The sequence below is a fragment of the Tasmannia lanceolata genome, unplaced genomic scaffold (genome assembly GCF_043159265.1).
Source record: "Tasmannia lanceolata isolate RefF3 unplaced genomic scaffold, GAP_Taslan_0.1 ptg000037l, whole genome shotgun sequence".
Taxonomy (NCBI): Eukaryota; Viridiplantae; Streptophyta; class Magnoliopsida; order Canellales; family Winteraceae; genus Tasmannia; species Tasmannia lanceolata.
The window spans coordinates 57,217,039-57,237,556 of NW_027518714.1; the positions used below are offsets into that span (position 1 = coordinate 57,217,039).

The 20,518-nt window shown below is 37.9% G+C and overlaps 1 protein-coding gene across 1 annotated transcript in view; it reads left to right on the plus strand.

The window, feature by feature from the left end:
- Window positions 1–5,259: 5,259 nt before the first annotated feature.
- Window positions 5,260–20,518, plus strand: part of LOC143860577 (protein MICRORCHIDIA 7-like) — a 45,523-nt gene continuing 30,264 nt past the window's right edge. The window contains exons 1-6 of the mRNA XM_077371287.1: window positions 5,260–5,760; window positions 18,317–18,391; window positions 18,550–18,584; window positions 18,653–18,731; window positions 19,340–19,432; window positions 19,585–19,669. Of these exons, the coding sequence (XP_077227402.1) occupies window positions 5,340–5,760; window positions 18,317–18,391; window positions 18,550–18,584; window positions 18,653–18,731; window positions 19,340–19,432; window positions 19,585–19,669 (788 nt within the window). The 5' untranslated portion in view covers window positions 5,260–5,339. The remainder of the gene's footprint in view (window positions 5,761–18,316; window positions 18,392–18,549; window positions 18,585–18,652; window positions 18,732–19,339; window positions 19,433–19,584; window positions 19,670–20,518) is intronic.

Sequence of the window (20,518 nt, forward strand, 5' to 3'; positions counted from 1 at the left end):
CTCTACTTATCTCTCTCTTTCTTTCTCCCTGTCATCTTTGTGTGCCTTTTTTCCTTAACTAGAAAATGACACCTGCCTTTGTCAAAGGGCTTGGCTGCTTGAGAATGAGAGAGACACATACTTTTTGGTTAGTCATACATGGTGACATAAATGCATGCACGCTGGCTACAGTTTTTCAAGGGTTTGTGCAGACACATTTGACGATTCATTATTGCATTCTCTCATATAGATAGTTATGCCAACTACGAAGCGTTAAGGCCTGCGTGAAAAAAAGAGCTTTTAATGCTAACGAGTGGCCCGGGGGCACTCGTTAACAAAACCCTTTCTCTAATATTTAGATCTTCCCACACAACCCACTGCCCCTCATGTTTGCGTTTGCATGACATTGAGCGCAAAGGCTTAAGTTAAGGGTCACTAGATAGAATATTTCAAGGGTGACATAAATGCACGCACACTAGCTACGGTATTTCAAGGGTTTGTTGCAGTCGTTTTTGACTATTCATTTTTGGATGCTCTCCTATAGAACATCTTCTCTAATATTTAGATCATCCCACACAAGCCACAACGCCTCATGTTTGCGTTTGCATGGCATTAATGAGCGCAAAGGTTTAAGGGCCACTAGATAGAGGGTCTAGATTGATGAATAGATAGAGCATGTGTTGCATAAGAGAGATGATTTTTTCACCCCCCTCCCCCAGGATAATGCGCTCCCAGTTTTAACATGTGTTGTTGCCGACTTTAATGTTTTTTGACGTCAAATCATGTTAAAAGGGGCGCGCATTATCCTACAGGGGTGAAAAAACCATTGCCCGTTACATAAATAGGAGCTACACCAAAGTATGGCGCAGCTAAGCTGCAATGGTAATTATGAAGAGATTTTATATGGTGTCTGGCCGTTTAGTGCCGTATTTTTCATGAAGTACTGTACAGCCCCCTTCATAGGATGGTCCAAACCGTTCATTTGTTGGGCCGCAACGTAAATGGGTTGTGCCCTCAAAATCAGTTCCATAGGATGATCTACCTAACCCTCCGTTCTATAGACGCAGGGCGGAGGCACATATAGTTTTTATTTATTTTTGGAGCGGAATTCCTTTTATGGTGCATGGCTATGCATATGCATGCCTAGCTAGTTTAGCTTTTATGGTGCATGGCTATACATGCATGCCTAGCTAGTTTAGTGGCCATGCCCACCCGAACAACGACCAATGCAGACAAGTGTAAATTAGTCCCCCCCACACCCCACCCAACTGTAAATTCGTGGCTCCGCCCCTGTATAGACCCTCAATATGTAGATTGGAGGGTGAGGATCATCCTATGGAAATGATTTGTGGGGCACAACCTATTTAAATTGTGGCCCAACAAATGAACGGTTTGGACCATCCTACGAAATGTGCCATGCAGTACTTCATGAAAAATAATGGATTATACGGCCACACACGATATAAAATCTCTGGTAAGGAAATGATAAAATTCGGCCATTGTTGACTATAATCTTTATTGGAGGATAATTTTCCATTTATACACCTTTATTCTATCATTCAATTAAAGTGGTTGAGAAATTTGAGTATATAAATCTCGTAATCTATCTTAACGTGAATTGTGGGAAGACTTTAACGCTTTTTGGTGTCAAATCATGTAAATGTAACAACTAAAATTTCCATGTTCTATAATGGTTTACGTGATCTCGTAATCCAAAATGGACAGGGCCGGCCTAAGTGCTTTTGACTTGCAGCAGAGTTTTGCAAGGGTGCCCCTGAGTTTAGCATTCCTCTTGTAAAATGTTGTAAGGTGCTAACCAGACTTTGATAAAATTGATCTAACCATAGATTCTTCTAGAATACAAAAGAAGGATTAATAATTGATCTTGATCAGCCATGGCGGAGATCAATTCAGGGTAAATCTTCTACTGAGATCGATTTAGGGTAAATCTTCTACTGGTTCTCTAGTAGACTTGATCTCTGATTGGGAAGATCTCCTTTTGGTCAGTTAGATGGCAGGAGAGACCGATCCCCTTATTTATAGAAAAATATGTCCTAGAGTTCCATCTATAATAAAACTCTAATAAGCTCAATCAGTTTAACCAACTAATGTAGTTGAATTTAAGGCTACACTAATCATCCGTGTCTCATTAAGGATATAATTAAGGATATAAGATGCACTGATTACCCTCATCACACTTACACATATAGAGCACGAATCAAGTGAAAAACATAGTTACATCATTGCTCATGTACAAATCCGAGTGGTTGATATATAAAGAAAAACATTATTGAATTGGTGAGAATACTTGAATTATTAGCTACATAAGATGTAACTCATGTATCTGGAATCCATTCTGGGCTCTTATGATCAAGGTTTCAAATTTCGGTTTTGGAATGCATTTCGGTCCTCTACGAAACCGAAACAAGCCATTCATTTGCTTCAAATTTCTCTCAATTAGAGAAATTATATGGGACCGGCGGGCATGCACGTGCAGACCAAAATATACGGTGGGCCCACATTAATTTATTGATCCAAGCCATTCATTTGTTGGTCCTGACGTGGGTAGGATGTGCCAAGAAAATGAGCTCCATAGGATGATCCTAACCCTCCGACCCTCCGATCCCCATTTTAAACCTAAACAAATCGGAGGGTTAGGATCATCCTACGGAGGAGATATTATGGCCACTTCCTATCCACGTTAGGGAGCACCAAATGAATGGCTTAGTTCACTAAAATAATGTGGGCCCACTATATTTACAACAAATGAATGGCTTGGATCAGCAAAATAATGTGGACCCACTGTATTTTTTTGGCTGCACTACATGAGAGAGAGAGAGAGAGAGAGAGAGAGAGAGAGATTTTAGGGATTTGCAAGGTGACATAAGAAAGGGTAAAATAGGTAGTAGGCAATTTTAAAAGCTAATTATGGGGTGATTGGTAATTAAGAAATTTCTAGGGGGATTTGTGTAGATATGTTTTTCTCCAGGGGGTTTCTAGTAGGTTTCTAGTAGTGTTCCCTAGAATAAAAGTAGGCACATGATTTGGGAAGGTCTGATCATAAAAGGAATCTAATAATAGAAGAAATCTTAACAAATATGCTCCATATTGGAAAGATCCAGCTATTCAAGAATTATGCCAAATAGGAGAGTGTCCCATACTGGGAAAGTGAATTTTTACTATACATCTATTAAATTAAACTTCTTTACTAAGTTACACTAACGTTCTTCAAACTCTATTTTAGAAGTCAATTATGGTTACAATAATAGTAGTTTAATTATTTATGCAAGAGTATAAAGTTAGAAATCAAGAATAAAGGTATCAGGAAAACTCATATGGGAAAATTTATGTTTGTTACTTTCTTTGAAGGTTAAGACTTGTGATAAGAGAAAACTAGAAAAGCTGAAAGAAAGCTTAGGAAAACTGTAGTTTCCACTTCTCAATTCCCATGTATTCTACCAAAAACACCCAAACATTTTCTCTTCCATCGCTCTAATAAAACTTCCACGATCCAAACTTCTCTCACCCTCTCATAGTTTCTCTAATTCTTCATATTATTTTTTCAAAAATTTAAATTATTTAATTAATATAGAATGGTCTATATCCCAACAAATGAGTGGTTTAGATCACTTGAATAATGTGGGCTCCATAAGTTCTATTTTGGTTGCAAATTTCCCTGCATTCTCATTAGAATATACTTCTTAAATACAAGCAAAAGGTAGTGCCAAATTAGAAGTCCAACTACCCACCCACCAGACACATCACTAAACTAACCCCACAAGCCTAAACTACAAAATCATAAGTACATAATAACTACACTCTAACTACCACATATACACCACAATAACATGCACATTTCATTCCTTCCCCCTTATATACGACCATGTCCTTAAGGTTGAAATATTACAGAGAAATACTTTATTCCACCGGGATACCAAATCGTATTGGGGTTTGAGCGACACAAGTAACTTTATAAATATGGTTTTTGATGAATACGCATCGAAATGATAGAGTGATTGAATGGTTTGACAAAATCAATGTGATCCTTGGACGTGTTTTCAGCTAAATCATTGTCACCATAAAATTTCGCATATTCCTATATTTGGACATCAAAATTTTCAAGATTTAGAATTCCTTCATCTTTGCGCACTTGCTTGATCGCTATGTTGATTTTATTCAATCCTTCGCCGTTGCTCTTTTATTAATTTTGAAACAAGTAATTTGCTGTCCTAAAAATCATCACGTATGGAATCCAAATTCTCCCAAGATGCAGTCATGACACATGATTGACCGCTATGATACCGCTTTTTACGTCCCTAATTGGCCGTAACTCAAATAAAAAAGTTAAAAGTCGAAAAAGAGAAGGGAAGGGCTGATTCATGTAACCATACCTCCCAACGGTTCAATTCGAAAGAAATCATGAGTCTCTTAAAACATAAGTTTTTTATTTTGGTTGCAAATTTTCTGCATTTTCATTAGAATATACTTCTCAAATAAATAAAAGAAAAAGGTAATGCCACATCACAAGCCCATTTACCCACTTACAAGACACATCACTAATAACTAACCCTTACAAACCTGAACTACATTACCGTAACCACATAATAACTACACTCTAACTACCTCATATACATCATAATAACATCTCCATATCAAACCTCAACAACAAGAATGATTAGATCAACTCTCTAACTCACGTCCAATTCCTTTGCATGTGATACATTCAGTACCAAGTAAATCCTTTAGTCCCACATTCGTGCCAGTGAGGCATTTGTGTGATTTCATTTGTCTGAAAATTTAACACTTATAAAGGGTATTTAGGGATGATTTGACCCCATATCTTTGTCTCCAAGGTTACCATTTTAGAAGTGTTTTCCATAATTACACATGCAATTTTAAGTTTTCCATAATTTAACCCATACATTAATTTTAAGTACTAAAATTAGTCTAGTTTACCTAAAAATTGTTATTATTAAAGCTAAAGAAGGTATAAATTAAACTTCTTTGCTAAGTGACATTAATATTCTTTGTGGTCCCCAACAAATGAATGGTCTAGATCAATCGACTAGTGTGGACCCCTTTGTCCCATCCAGTAAAAGAGAGATTAAAAAAAAGAAGGGCGATCCATCTGGTATATTCATTGTAAAGAGTCAGTTATAGCGTCACGTAAGCTCAAATGTAAGTCGGTTTCTTTGCGTAAATACTAATTTAACAGAGGACAGTTTAGTAATTTAATTCAAGCCACGCGCGCTCTTCCCTACGCAAACTATAACAGAGATTAAATCATAAAAACAACTCTCGAGCCCCAACATTTTGATTTCCGTTGCACCCCTTTTTTCTCTATCTCGCCCTCTTTCGCCATGGATGTGGTTGTGAAGGAAGAGATTTCAGATCTCGTTGAGCTTCGAGAGAAAAACCCTATCTCCGATCTTTCCGAACCAGTTCCGATAATCGATCTAAGTAGTAGTAGCGATAGCGAGAGCGATTTAGACGATGAAGGCTTTTTTTCTTCGTGGATGAAGAGATCTAGGGTTTCTGAGGATGAAAATGGATCGAACAAGAAGCAGAAACATGATGATTTGGGCGTGGTTTTGCCGCTTGGATTCCTCGATCTTCTCCCGCCGGATGATCCCTTGCCGGTGCCGGAAAAGGCCTTGCCGTTGCCGGAGCCGATTTCGCAGGTTGCGGAAAGCAATGTGGCTATTATTCAGGGTTGTAAGCAGTTTTGGAAGGCTGGAGATTATGGTGGCTCTGTAAATGACCAGTCAACACCTTTTACCGGTATTCAGTTCTTTCCTTCTTTTTTTTTTTTTTTTTTGCAATTGATTTGTTTATTTATGTATTTTTTGTGTGTGTTTGTGAGGGTGTTTTAGAATCCTTTTTGTTTTGTTTCGGGATTGTGGTTTATTGTGGTGAATTTTTTGAATTCCTTGATTTTGTTGCTCCTTATGGTTTCTTTTCGTTTTATGTGTGGCTTCTTCTTGAATGCAGTGGAAAAATTCACAAGAAGTAAAGTTAGAAGCTATAGAGACATTTGAGGTTGATAGGATGGAAATTAAAATAATGACAAGTTTAGGATTGTCTAGAAGCAATATCATAAGATTGTGCCGCTTTTAATTGCCAATATCTACTATGAAGGCATCCTCAATCTTTTGGTGATAACTTGGTTCTATCAGAAGCGTCTATTTGTTTGTTTTTGTTTTTTTGAATGATGAGAAATCTTATTAAAAAGAAATGAGGATAGAACCTGGACGATTGAGGTGGTCGATACAAGGAAAAAGAATAAATGAAAACAAATGAAGGGAAACCATATAATCGAGCTCCCTCAAGGAGGAAACCAAGCAACTCTAAAGCTTTCCTAGGAACGTCAGCCCTAGCTATGTCTGTCTGCATTGCCATTGGGTATCTCTTTTTATGCGTCGGTAGGAGATGGATGAACCCTTAGCTCGGTTGTGAATCTTGTCAAGCCAGTGTGCAAATTTATATAGATGGGAATGACTCCCCTTTAACCACCTAATGATGTTAAGGGAGTTTCCTTCAATAATTAACCTATTCAAAATGCTACTCTCAATGATCCTCATGCCCCAGAGCACCGCTCTGACCTTCACTTCATTGGAATCTGCAACTCCAATGGGTCTTGAGATGACCCATCTTGTCTTTCCTTACTCATATCTTAAGACCCTCCCACTTCTGCTGTTGGCCCAGGATTACCCATGCTAGATCTATCAAAGTTAAGCTTCAACTAACTGGGATCTGGTGGCTCCCATGCATGATTTGGAGTCATCACCTGCTTGCTACTAAAGCATATCTCTCTACCACTGCCAAAGATCTAAGGCTGAAACAAATCTAAAGCTCGGTAGAATCTTAATCCAAGCAATGGTTAAAGCAATAACCTCTATATATACATATTGTGCCGACTTTACCATACCCTTGAATACCCTAATATTTCTCTTTCCACAGGACCGACAGTGTAGTCAGTAAGACCATGTTCCATAGGGTCTTTCCCTTTGAATGCTAGGGCACAAAGGACCAGCTCTCTAGCAGGTCCCTCAGCCTAACTGGAAAGACCCACGTCATACCGAATCTACATAAGATCTTACTCCATTCCTCTTTAGCTAATTTGCAATAAAGAAACATGTGATCCACCAGCTCTCCAGACTCCATCTAGAGAGTGTAGTGACTATGTAGGTGGTCTGCTGCTAAGATCTTATCTAAAAAGGCCGACCATCCGATCGCACAGACCCTGGGAGGGGCCGGTATGCTCCACACTCTGGCAAGTGACGAGCATGTAGGGGGCCAACTCTTGGTAGAATGACTTGACATTAGATGAGCAGCATGTCCAACCCCTCTTATCTTCTCCAGTCATCCTAATGTAACTTGCCTCCAAAATCTTCGATAGTCTTGCTATAAGACCCATTTCCCTGTCGAAGAAATTCCTCTTGAAATTTAACTTCCATGATATTCGTCCCTCCGACCACTCAAAGCACTCCTGAATAAGCACCTCTTTCTCTACAACCACGGAGAACAAATCTGGAAAGATATCCCTTAGAGGTGCTTCCAGACAGTACTTGGCATAACAGAATCTAATCCAGTCTCCCACATACATTCTGAATCTGATCTCATTACATTGATGTTTCTGTTTCAGGATCTCCCTCCACACCGTCTCCCTGCTATGACTAAACTTGTCCTTTGTTAACCACTGCCCTGTTCACTCCCGTATTTACTTAATATGACCTTTCACCTTTGTCCACAAATAGTGTCTTTCCTCCCTGAATCTCCACAGCCATATTCCGAGCAAGGCCAGATTTACACTTTTTAACTTTCTGATGCCCAGACTGCCAGTCCTATGAGAAGCGTCTATATGAGGGACACAAACGCAAACCAATCGTACTTGAGGAGGGGACAGTCTGTTGCATAACCAAAAAGTCCTTGGAAATTTGACATAGATTAAAAAATAGAGGTTGATATTTCGTCATTAAATAAACAAAAAAATAAAATACAAAAAACAAAATAGAGATGGTAAATGACTGAAGGAAAATTCGACTTTAAATCTTTGGCAATTCGGGAGACCAATTGGTGTCAAAGGGCCCATATTAAGTTTCCTAAGAAAGGAGAAAAGAACACTGCTTTCTTTCTTTGCATTTTGCCAATCCTAGAAGATATATAAATATTTGAGGACTTAGATGTCATCTCTGACTCGATTTTGAGGTCTAGGGATCCTTTTACGTCTTTTGGGAATATGAAAGCAATGCCTATCCTTGCCCCATTGGGAATTCAGAGCTCCGTCAAATTTCACAAGCTACTCAAAGTTTTGAGTTGTTTTCACTTCTTGGTCAAATAAAAAATATCTATGTTCCCATCGAAAGAGGCCAAGTATGCTCAATTCACTGAAGGAGAGACACGACACACACTTGATCACAGTCCTATAAGGGAATTTCTCTCTAATAGGATATGAATCTATTGCTATCCTTGCCCCATTGGGAATTCAGACCTCCGTCAAATTTCACAAGCTACTCAAAGTTTTGAGTTGTTTTCAGTTCTTGGTCAAATAAAAAGTATCTATGTTCCCATCGAAAGAGGCCAAGCAAGCTCAATTCACTGAAGGAGAGGCACGGCACACACTTGATCACAGGCCTACAAGGAGATCTTTCTCTAATATAATATGAATTTTAGCAGAACAATATACAGGCATATCATTCAAAAAAAAAATAAAGAAGAAAAACTATGAACTGGCATGAACAATCACTCTTATGAGTAGTTGTATAAAAAGGAAAAGTTGAACTATTTTCTTTCCAAGGGCACATTTTACTAATAATATCATTGTAACCTGGTGTGAACGTTCACACATTCATGTTCTCAAAATCAAGGTTTTAAATTTCGATTTCGGCCGAAATTTCGGTGTTTCCAGAAACCGAAATTTCGGCTGAAATCACGAAATTTCTGTCGAAATTGGGTACTGGCCCACAAAATACTGTTTTTTCCAACCTAAATTTCTGTAATTTCGGTCGAAATTTGGTTAAGTAATAAAATAATAAAAAATAAGCTTTTATTGCGCCGAAATTTTCGGAAATTTCGGTTTCGTACCCCTTTCGTGTCCGTCCCTAAAACCATGCTCAAAATATAGCCTGAAAAAACCTTTGACATTAAGGACCTACGTCTACTGTGGTACTTTGAGTTAAGGTATAAAGATGCAATTATCACAGAAGAAGTATTATGTGGATTTAATATGTTTTACACATTCATTTGTAAACTTGTTAGCAGTCCTGTAGTGTTTAACAAGAAGGTTAGTAGTAAAGGAGGAGAACGTATCATCAGATCTCATGTTTATTGGAGTAAGATAGCCAATATATTATGTTCACTGGACCTGACATTATATGCAGTGAATCATTCTTGCCACAATCATCATGATCTAAGAGAGGAGTATCTTCATTTAGTCAATATGATCATGAGATTACATTAGAGGCGCATTAGAATACTATGTTTCTGAGCACAACATGACAATATATTTAGAGCATGTTCCTATTTCGACGTTTATTGGGCAGGATATCCAGAGATACATGAAGCTCAGTATTAAGGTATCATAGAGCATCACGAAGCAGAGGACAATGGCTAGATCAAGTGTAGATTCAAAATACAAATTCATGGCTTCTACCATTCAGGAAAAAAAAAATAAAAATTCATGGCTTCTACAACCATGGTTTTAAATTTCCCACATAAAACAACACAAAACGACCGAAATGTTTTCATTTTCATGCCCATCAAAACCCATACAGATACCCAAACAACATACTGAAACCAAAATTATAAAATATTGGTGGTATACTTTACCAGTATGTCTTATATAATTATAATTATATAAATTGCAAGTAAAATTTGGTGTATATAATATTTATAAATATTTATATGAATTGTACAAATATTTATATGAATTACATGTGAAATGTGGTATACACTGAATTATTAGACTTGAGTGAAAACATGTCACTAGGTGTCCATGTTATTAAATCATTATGGGTGATTTTTTCTTATGTAATGTTTTTTAGTGGATTTGTGCTTATTCTAGGACTTCCTAAAGTTTCATCTTAAATATCCATTATCAACATGTGTTCCTGTAATGTTTTCGTGATTTTACAGGATTTCCACCGAAAGTTCATCTGAAACTGACATGTTACCATTTCCGTCACGATCAAAACGTATGCCGAAACTGAAATCTAAAACCTTGTCTACGACAACGAGGCTTACATGGCAGAGGCTTTTTTTCTTGGTCCTACGTTGAGATCACACACACACACACACACACACACATACTCTCTCTCTCTCTCTCTCTCTCTCTCTCTCTCTCTCTCTCTCTCTCTCTCTCTCTGTTGTGTCAAACTGGTTCTTGGTGCAAATCTAGGGTTCATGGATTCATCAGACAACTTTTAGGAGCATAAAGTGTAGACATTCAATTTAAGCAGCACATTCAGTTTATGAGCGGATTAAAACATCCAAAAGATAATCAAGTAGCAGCTAGTGTTTGCAAAGATTAATAGCTTTTGAGTGATTTCATGCCAGTATAATTTGCAAACAGATAGCCATATCAAAGAAATCAGATCTATTGATAAGATCACACAATAGTGTATTAATCTGTCTACAATGTGAGAGGGTGTTAAAAGAAGCAAACCCGGGCCTAGGAGGATAATATAGCAAAGGTAGGGTGATCAAGGTAGAAATATGGTAAACGGAGGGCTGATCAATAGGCTGTCGAAAACAAGTACAGTTGATCTCATCCAATCGTCCCTGCCTCGGCCTCGAATCCTGACAAATAGGAAAACCCAAGAGGAATTAGAGCGATGGCAGCAGCCTTGATCTGTCCAGGAACTGTATCGCCCGCTAGTAATGAAGAGAAAGTGGGGGAAATGGATGGAAGTGCAAGGGAGTCGGCAGGGGAAGTAAGGCAACAAGAACAAGGTGATGACAAGGAGAAATAACTGCTGTAACTGCAGTTTTCAGCAAGAGGAATCAGGTGGGTATTAATCTGTCTACAACGTGAGAGGTTGTAAAAAGAAGCAAACTCGGGCCTAGGAGAAAATATAGCAAAGGTAGGGTGATCAAGGTAGAAATATGATAGATGGAGGGCTGATCAATAGGCTGCTGAAAACAAGTAGGACTGATCTCACCCGATCGTCCGTCCCTTGTCCTTGAATCCTGACACAAGTAGGAGAACCCAAGAGGAATTGGAGAGAAAGTACGAGTATGCCTTGGGGGTGATCCTTGCGCCGTGAGCGGTTGGTGATCTTCTTTTCCTGCTAGGTAGAACTAGCAACACTAGAAATAGCAAAGTGGGGAAGTAGTTACAAATGCTGGCACACTAAACTGTACTGCGACGATGGCTCCATAGTCCATACCGGATCCAACACAGATACTGTTGGGAAAAGGAAAGAAGGGCAGTTTTTAGCAAGGGAAATCAGGTGGGACAACGAGTACTCTGAAAGGAGAAGAATAGGACTGGATCTGCTAGAAGGAGAAACAACAACTACAAAGCTGGTTGTTGTTGTGAGGAAGAAGGAAAATAGATTAGCAGGGGATTGATATTAAGGGACCGGAAAGTAGTGAAGAGAAGGTTGTCTGTAGTACGCTAGAGGAGGATGCACTTGCCGACATCTAGGAGAAGGTGTGGAGGAAAGGGGGAGAGAGATAGTGATGGGGAAAGAGAGATTGATGGGGACATTAACAATGGGCGTGGATTTAAGGTTTACAAGCGTAGACGTGGATGAGACTGATGGCGGAGACTCTAGCATGGGCCACAGACACGGGCGTCTTTTTTATTATTTACTTTCTATTTTCATCATTTTATTTGTAGCCTACCTTTTAGGAATCAAATCTCATCCGTTTGGCGTGTTTTTGGTATTATTAGAAAGTTTTTTCAATTACCTATCTAATGGGCCTAAGATAACATGATTTGGATGTGATTTAAGCAAGTTATGAGCATGGTTTTAAATTTCGGCCGAAATTCAAAATTTCGGATTTCGGTGGGGACCGAAACCGAAATTTGGCGAAATTTCGGATTTCGCCCTTTACCAAATTTCGGTAATTTTGGTCCAAAATTTCGATTTAATGTCATTTTATTTTTAAAAAAAATTGTTACAAAATTTCGGTTCGAAATTTCTGAAATTCAGCCTGAAATTTCGAATTGAAATACGAAATTTCAGATTTCGGTGGGGTCCGAAATTGGTATCGAAACTGAAATTTTAAACCTTGGTTACGAGTGTTTTTAGGAAGTGATAAAGGTCTATTATGGGATTACTATTTTAGGTAAGTTTTTATCTTTACTTAGTTTATTTTGGATTAGATGAATGGTTGAGATTGGTTTTTAAGTTTAAGTTATCTTCCAGGGTTTCTTTTCTTATAAATACATCTTATGAAAGCAATGTAAAAGACGTTTGAATATTGAATAGAATTGAGAATTTTTTGTGAGAGTTATTGTGGCTTGGACTTCTTCTTCTCTTCTCCTCTTGGTGGCTCGGAGCCATTCTTCTCTCATCTATTCTCTTCTATTTCTCCAATCAAATTAACACAAACGAGGTAAGTCAGATTTTCTATTTTCCTTGTTCTTGAACCCTAAAACTAGAAAAACTCAAAATCCATAGATCTCCCTTGTTCTCCGAGATCTTGTTATGAGATTTTGAGGAATTTTTTTTATGATTAAACCTCAGCCTAAACACCCAAGAACCCTAACTTTAAACCCCTTTTGAGCCTTATTGCAATTTTTACCCTTTTCAAGCCCTAAAACTAGTATTAGTGAACCCTAGCCTAAACCTACGATCAAATCATAACCGAAACCCTAGATTAACCTTTCTTTTACCTTCTAAACCTTAACCTAAGATTTGGACAGCAGTATTGAACCAAAATCCCAGATCTGCCAAATTGCCAAAAAACCGTTACAGCCCAAAACTGGGCCGTTTTGAGCCTTTTATTGCTGCTGAGCATTTTTTTTGTTTTTCTTCATTGGATATTATTATTTTCATGCCTGTGATACATCTATTTCATTGGTACTTACATTAGCTTTTAGTTATTTTAATTGGTTGCATGCGTAAAACATAGTTTAGGCTTAATTTTGTCATTAACAATTCACCTAAAAGAGCTTTACCTATTGGTTGATTTGTATAGGGTTTATTTCATGCTAATTATGTTCCTTCTAATTATTGAATGCATTCTAAGCCTCGATATTGCTGCTGCCCGTTAGTTAAACCTTCATTAAATCAGCCCTAGGTTAGTCCCTTTAGAAGTTTTGAGTCTTCCGAGTTAACCCTAAGTCTTTCTTAAAACCATTATTCCTTTAGGAGTGTAGGATTTTCCCTAGATTAGGTATTGTCCAGCATCAGAGATGGAGGTGGAGAGGTGACGCCGTCGGATCCGAATCGTTCTTTGCTGATCTTCGAGATCGGATATATCTGAAATTCTTCCTCTCTCTCTCTCTCTCTCTCTTTAGTTTTTTAAGAAGAAAAGATAAATCTTGACCTACGCCACAAGCAAGGAGACGCACGAGCTCGATCAAGCACGGGATCGTCGGGTGATTAGATCTACGCTACGAGCGAGGAGAGTCATGGGCTTGATCAATCGCCGAATCGAAGTGATGGGATTCTTGCATTCAACAAAAAAGTGATAAATGGAAGGTATGGAATAAAGATTAGAACACTAATCTCCAAATTCTATAATCCTAAGAGAAAAGGGTGAAGGATGAAGAGAAGAGCCAAGCTCTATCTCAAGCTTCTCTCCAAAAATTTCAATTCAAAGACGTCTTAAAATGACAAGTGTTGGGGCTTTATATATGCTAGCCCATTACAAAGTTTCCTAAACTACCCTTAACGAAGTTTGAATGTCCAAACTACCCCTACTAATGCAAAAGACATTAAAGCACAATTACAACTAAAAAATATGACCAAGTAGTCATGAAATGGACATTAACTAATAAAACGAAGAGCTATGTATGCACGGTGCTCCTGCATCAAACTCCCCCTCTTGAAAAGAGCTTGTCCTCAAGCTCGGGCCTTTTCTCATACTAAGGAGTGAAGTGAAAAAATGCCTTCCTGTCCGGAATTAAGCTAGCGCACTTGCTACTCTTTCTTGGCTGGAATACAATGTTACAAGTGCAAATTTCTGCTAATGTGCTTGAACCAATATTTCGGTACTTTTCTTGCTCATTGCATTTATAGAAAACTCGGAAAACTAAGGAATTTCTGCTACTCCAAACAAACAGCCAGCATGCACGCAAGAAATTTCTGCTTAATGTTGAATTTCATCACTCTCAAATACCGTCGTTGATCACCTCAGTTGCTGCACTAAACCTTGCATATTCTTCAACCAAAAACTTCCACCATTTATTTTCATTAGAAACTACACAGAATGACAGTGGAGAGTGAGCCAAAACAATGAGTTTATCGGCTACAAAAGGTATAAACAACCGGAGCATCTCAACAAGAGCAAAGATCAGAGAACATATGTAGAGCAGTGAAGATCCACACTCTGCTGGTATATCCCTGGACAAAGCAGGAATAAACCAAAGGGGATGATCCCAGCTGAACCAGTAACATCCATTGAGAAATTGTGCCAGCTCCAGAAACAACATCCATTGAGAAATTGTGCGAGCTCCAGAAACACTGATCCTGCTGTTGAGAAAGGCGTTCCCCTTATGATTCAGGTTAGCAAGCAGCAATATGAAATGGTCAATGGGGAAGAGTATGGCCGGGGCAAGTAAGCAATAGGTGAGAGTATTTGGCCTAAATAATAGCACTAGTTCAGGGAAATCTGAACTGTTAGTGTCAAACTCTTCCTTTGTAGAAATTTTTTCTTAACTTCTTTCCAGTTTGAGAAATGAAGTCCACCATGTCAAGCATCCAAGTCCATATCAAGTGCTTTATGAAAAGCAACAGTATGCAAATGGAAGGAGCAGAATTATGTTTGTAGATAAACACATTCTGCTCCAGCTGAATAGAAGATGCCCTCAAGTAGCCTTAATGAAACTCAAAGAGGACTGGTCAAGGCTTTAAGATGCAAAGAATTGGGTGAGCTTGGTCTCGAATTTCCAAAGTAGTAACATTCCTGTGCGAATTTTATTTCAGCTAATGAATTCCGAAACTAGCTGTAAGCTGCACCTCTTTTAAAAAAAACATGGCTCAAATGCTATTGTCAATTCTCAAAGGCATGAAATCAGTCATGAACAACACAATGCACAAAGCCACTATTCGGTTCTTGCATGCAGGTCGTATAAGAATTCCAGAGTGAAAAGTTCCCTTAAAAAACACAGGGTGAAGGTAACTCGAAATGAAGGTCCTTATTAAACAGCAATTCATAAAAGAATCACCAACATGGTGTAGTAAATGAGCTCCAAAGTTAGAAACTTCAAACAAACACTCAGATACAACACCCTGCACCGATTTAAGATTCTGATCGAAACAACAAGTGGCTACGAAGAGAAAGTTCTGCAAGCACAGTTAACCAAGATGATTTAGCAGAATTCATTTCCAATTGTTGCTGCTCTATTATCTTCTAACGTTTTAGCAGATACTTGCTATATGCCATTCACATTATTCACCCACAATGAGAGTTCAATTCTCAATCTATTGACATGCTTCATAGGTCAATTCCAAGGCAGTCGTTCCAGTAAGTTTGTGGAACTGATTTACTATAGGAATGGTGGCCTTTTACCTCAATACTAAGATCACTTCCAAAGTTAGAAGGTCTAGAAGCAACTCAAACACAAACATTAATTCATTTCCCCTCTTTTAGCAGAGCTTTTCACTTCCTGCAAATAGAAACTTGGACCACTTAGGCTTGCCATATTAATTGAGATCACATACAGTTGCCCATGAAATGAGTTCTAAGCATCACAATGGGGAGGGGCGCGGAAGCAATGTCAAGCGTTGCAATGAGGTACCACCAAGATGTAAATGTAAAGCTCAATCGGTAAGTGTAGAAATCTAAGTTGGAGAAGAAAGGACTGTCGGTAGCAATTCCAAACTCAAATGTGGACCTTTTAAAATGTTTAAATGCAGCTCAACAATGTTTGGAAGTTGGACTTATTTCCCTCTTTCCAACACTAAAACACAAGTGAGCAGTGATTGTTCTAAAAGTAAGCATAATGAGCAATCCCTAAAATTTTGTGGCAAGAATGTTGTCCCATGCCCCTTTTAAATGACAGCTTAAAAGCTACTGAAAGAGTAACCTCTCAATTCGGCTCTCCTTGTGTGAGAACTTCACCAAATAATACCAGCTCATGTAGTCTCTGTGGAAATTCGTTAATCACTAATCAAATGCCATTTACTGCTTGTGTCATTGAACATCATACCAAATGAGTGATGCGTTGTTGTGACTATAAATGGATTGAGAAAATGATACTATATTCATCAATCTTCAAAATTTATCCAATCCACAAAGAAAGATAATGAATAACATCAACTCCACAATCAACTTCAGAAAGATTCGTTGATGAAGATTGAGGACTCTTTCAAACTGACTTTGTAAAAAAAATCGTTATATTATATGAAGCTGATTTCAGAGAGCAATGTATGACCATAGTGATATTTTTACTCTTTTCTTGGACATTTTCTTCACTGGCATTCAATCAAACACATTCCAGACATTTTTCACCATTGAAATGTTAGCTTCCAATGGCTGAAATAGCCGCAAAACGATGCTACGCAAGGTCTGTATGCTAGTGTTCAAAACAGAGTTTCAGTGACTCGAGCTTAGCTCCATGGAATTTCAGCAGGAAACTCGATCCAGGATTCAAATTCTCTATAGTAACTGAAAATTAGGGCAAGTCCAGTATGCTACACTTCAGAGTTGGAGTTTTCGTACAGAAATTTCCAGACCTAAAATTCAGGTTTCATGAATCACAGATAGGAAACCCGATTCCAACCAATTTGCACTGATCTGGCTAGCTGATGATTCAATTTTAGGAGTTTTTTTTTTTGAAGGAATAATTGCAGGTTTTATAAACCACACAAGCTGGACATCATAGGTTAAATGGCTGAGCAGATCTAATGGTAATTTTCGCCATTCTCGGATGGATTTTGACAGAAAAAGAATTTATGATGAAATCTCTTACTAGAGTGAGAAATTCCAGTTGCAATTTGCATGTAAATGCCCTTGGAATTGATAACTAGCAGCAGCCTTGACATCCACGAACAGAAAGGATAGCAACCTGATTCTTTTCCCTGTTGTGAGCTCCTTGAAAAATTTCTGGAGAAGAAAAACTGCTTTTAACTGAGAGTTGTACACGAACAACAAGTTTCTTGTGCGTTCTTTTAGTTCTTTCTTACAGATCTACACTCGATCTCCGCATCTCCGCTTTTCTCCCGAGGACTGGCTGAAATTAAAAAATTCCAGTGATGTATGCTCTGATACCAATTGACGCAGTTGGATCTAGTCATCTAGAAGCGTTCTTTGCCGATCTTCGAGCGAGGAGACGCACGAGTTCGATCAAGCACGGGATCGTTGGGTGATTAGATCTATGCTACAAGCGAGGAGACGCGTGAGCTTGATCAATCGCCGAATCGAAGTGATGACATTCTTGCATTCAACAAGAAAGTGATAAATGGAAGGTATGTAATAAAGACTAGAACACTAATCTTCAAATCCCATAATCTTAAGAGAAAAGGGTGAAGGATAAAGAGAAGAGCCAAGCTCTATCTCAAACTTCTCTCCAAAGAGAATCTCTCAAAAAATTTCCATTCAAAGCGTTCTTAAAATGACAAGTGTTGGGGCTTTATATATGCTAACCCATTACAAAGATTTCCTAAACTACCCTTAACGAAGTTTGAATGTCCAAACTACCCCACCTAATGCAAAAGACATTAAAGCACAATTACAACTAAAAAAAATGACCAACTAGTCATGAAATGGACATTAACTAATAAAACGAAGAGCTATGTATGCACAGGCTAATGTGTAACAGGATGCTCCTGCATCAAGAGGGACTCTTGGCTACAAGAGCCATCAAGGACTGCAGGCCGACAGTTATAGAAGGGGATAGGACAACAAGGAAAGGATACACTTCGGACATTTCATGTCTGTTTCGCTGGAAATTTTAAACCGTGATAGTTTCTGCAATGCAATTTGTGGTTGTAAGATGGTCAATTTTTCATGGATGGATTGCTTCTGACAATCATCTTTTTGTCTATTTTATGTTTGGTTAGAATTCTTGTGTGCTTTGCATCCAGTGCAGCAAGCACAGTAGGTTCGATTTGTAGTCCCATTTTGATTCGATTTGTAGTCTCATATTATGACATTTCTATGTTTATTGCGGCACACAGCCAATGTAGCTGATATTGTAGTTCTTTTCTCATTTCTGCAGCTGGTATGGATCATGTCAGAGTCCACCCAAAGTTCCTGCATTCAAATGCAACCAGCCACAAGTGGGCTCTTGGAGGTATGCTTGCCCTGTTTTATCATTGTAAATATTGACATATTCTACAGATAATTTGATTTTTGTAAGGATGATTGCTAAACTTAATATTTTTTTTGATATAATTGTAATAGTTACCATTTTGAGTAGTTAAGTGTACATCTGACAATTTTTTTCTGCAGCTTTTGCGGAGCTTTTGGACAATTCTTTGGATGAGGTACTTGCGATTTTTATTTCTCAAATCTTCCCAATATGAAGTTCTTAAGACAACTGCTTTCTTTTTAGGTCATCAATGGAGCTACATTTGTTAACATAGATATGTTGGAAAATAAGAAGGACAAGAGCAAAATGCTATTTATTGAAGGTATTTTTTTTTGAAACAAGTTACTGGTTGAGCCATGGATGTTTGTTTATTTTTAATTTTATTTTGTTAGTCATAATCCATTTTTCCGTTTGTTTTGCCCTTGTTTTTTAAGCAATATCTTATGGTGCTTCATACCAACTGGAGAAGTCTTTGCTAACCTATATATTGTTTTAATCCAAGTTGTGTTGTTGCAACTTGGAGTGCTTCTTCCTGCAATCTCTTTCCTGGTATTCCTATTAAAAAAAATCGGGGGTTCTTGAGACTGATTAATATTGCTATGTTTATGCTCTTTATTTAATCTTTTCCCTCTACATAATATCTATGTTGTCTTTGTTTTGATTTTACAGTAACAAAAATCAGTAATGGACCTCTTTTGGTTGAATCCACACCAATTGCTTTTGGATCATTTGCGTTCCTAGCATGCTTATGAATAATATAAAATATAGTGCTTTTCGGCTGTAATCATATTGATTAGTTAGGTTGGAATTGGTGTTGGCTTAGCAAGTGGAGGCCTTTTGGGCCTTAGTCATATTGATTAGTTATGTTGCAATTGGTGATGGCTTACCATGATTTTGGTTTGTTCTCCCTGTTGATTTTGGTATTTGCAGATAATGGTGGTGGAATGGATCCAGACAAAATGCGACAATGTATGTCTCTTGGATATTCAGCGAAAAGCAAAATTGCAAACACTATTGGACAATGTGAGTTACATATTGAACACACTCTCTTCTTACTATTGAACACACTCTCTTCTTACTAAAATATTTATTAACATGTATTTGGCATCAATATTTGGGCGTCATTCAAGATGTGTGTTCTATGTTTATATTTTTGTTCTTATTGTGTTCTTCAGATGGAAATGGGTTTAAAACAAGTACCATGAGACTTGGAGCAGATGTTATTGTGTTCTCTCGTTGTCATGGAAAAGATGGAAAAAGGTTGGAATTTTGTTTCCCTGCAATGTGCTGTCACAACTTACATATTTGGTCTCTAGCATTACTTTGGATGGTGTTTTAACTGTTCAGAAAATAAATATCAATAAATATCAAGGTTGGCCATGATTTAACTTTTCAAAGGGTTGCATACATTATTTATTGCTTTTTCTATGGCAAGGGTGATGTCCACTTGTATATGGAACTTTTTTATATTATCTCTGTCAGTAATCTAGGAAAACGGGAAATCCGTTTTCCAAAAAAGACGATGTCCTTTATTGTGTCACATGCACAAAAAAAAAAAAAAACAAGAGAGTGCACGATTCTCCACCAAATTCATAAATCAGGTTGAAAATGACCAAATCTATGCTCAATTGCACTTTCATTTTTTTTTTCTGGATGGAGTCCCATTTTGGAATTGTTTTCCTATATCTAATTAAGGATGTGAAAAGGGTAATTATCTTCTTTTATGCTTTAGGTTTGACCAGTGGTTTTCATAACACTAGAGATAAGATTCCTTTGGTTGGTATTCCATCTCTTATTTCCTCCCTTTGGGTTGATGAAGGTATGCCTCTAATGCGCATTCTCTGTATTAGGTGTCTAAGCCAAGGTTAGATCTGCAGTTATCGACGTCGTAGCCCTGTTCTCTGCTATTGTACTGGTTCTAGCAACTGTTCGTTGTTATTGCTCCATGATACAAGACAATCATTACTGTAACATAAAATCCTATATATGACCTCCTACTATCAGGATCACCTGCCCAATTTGCATATGATTATTGTGTATCCCTTAAATTCTTGTCTTGTTGTACCGCATAAAATAAACCAAAATCAAGAGTCACTCTGATGTATCTCA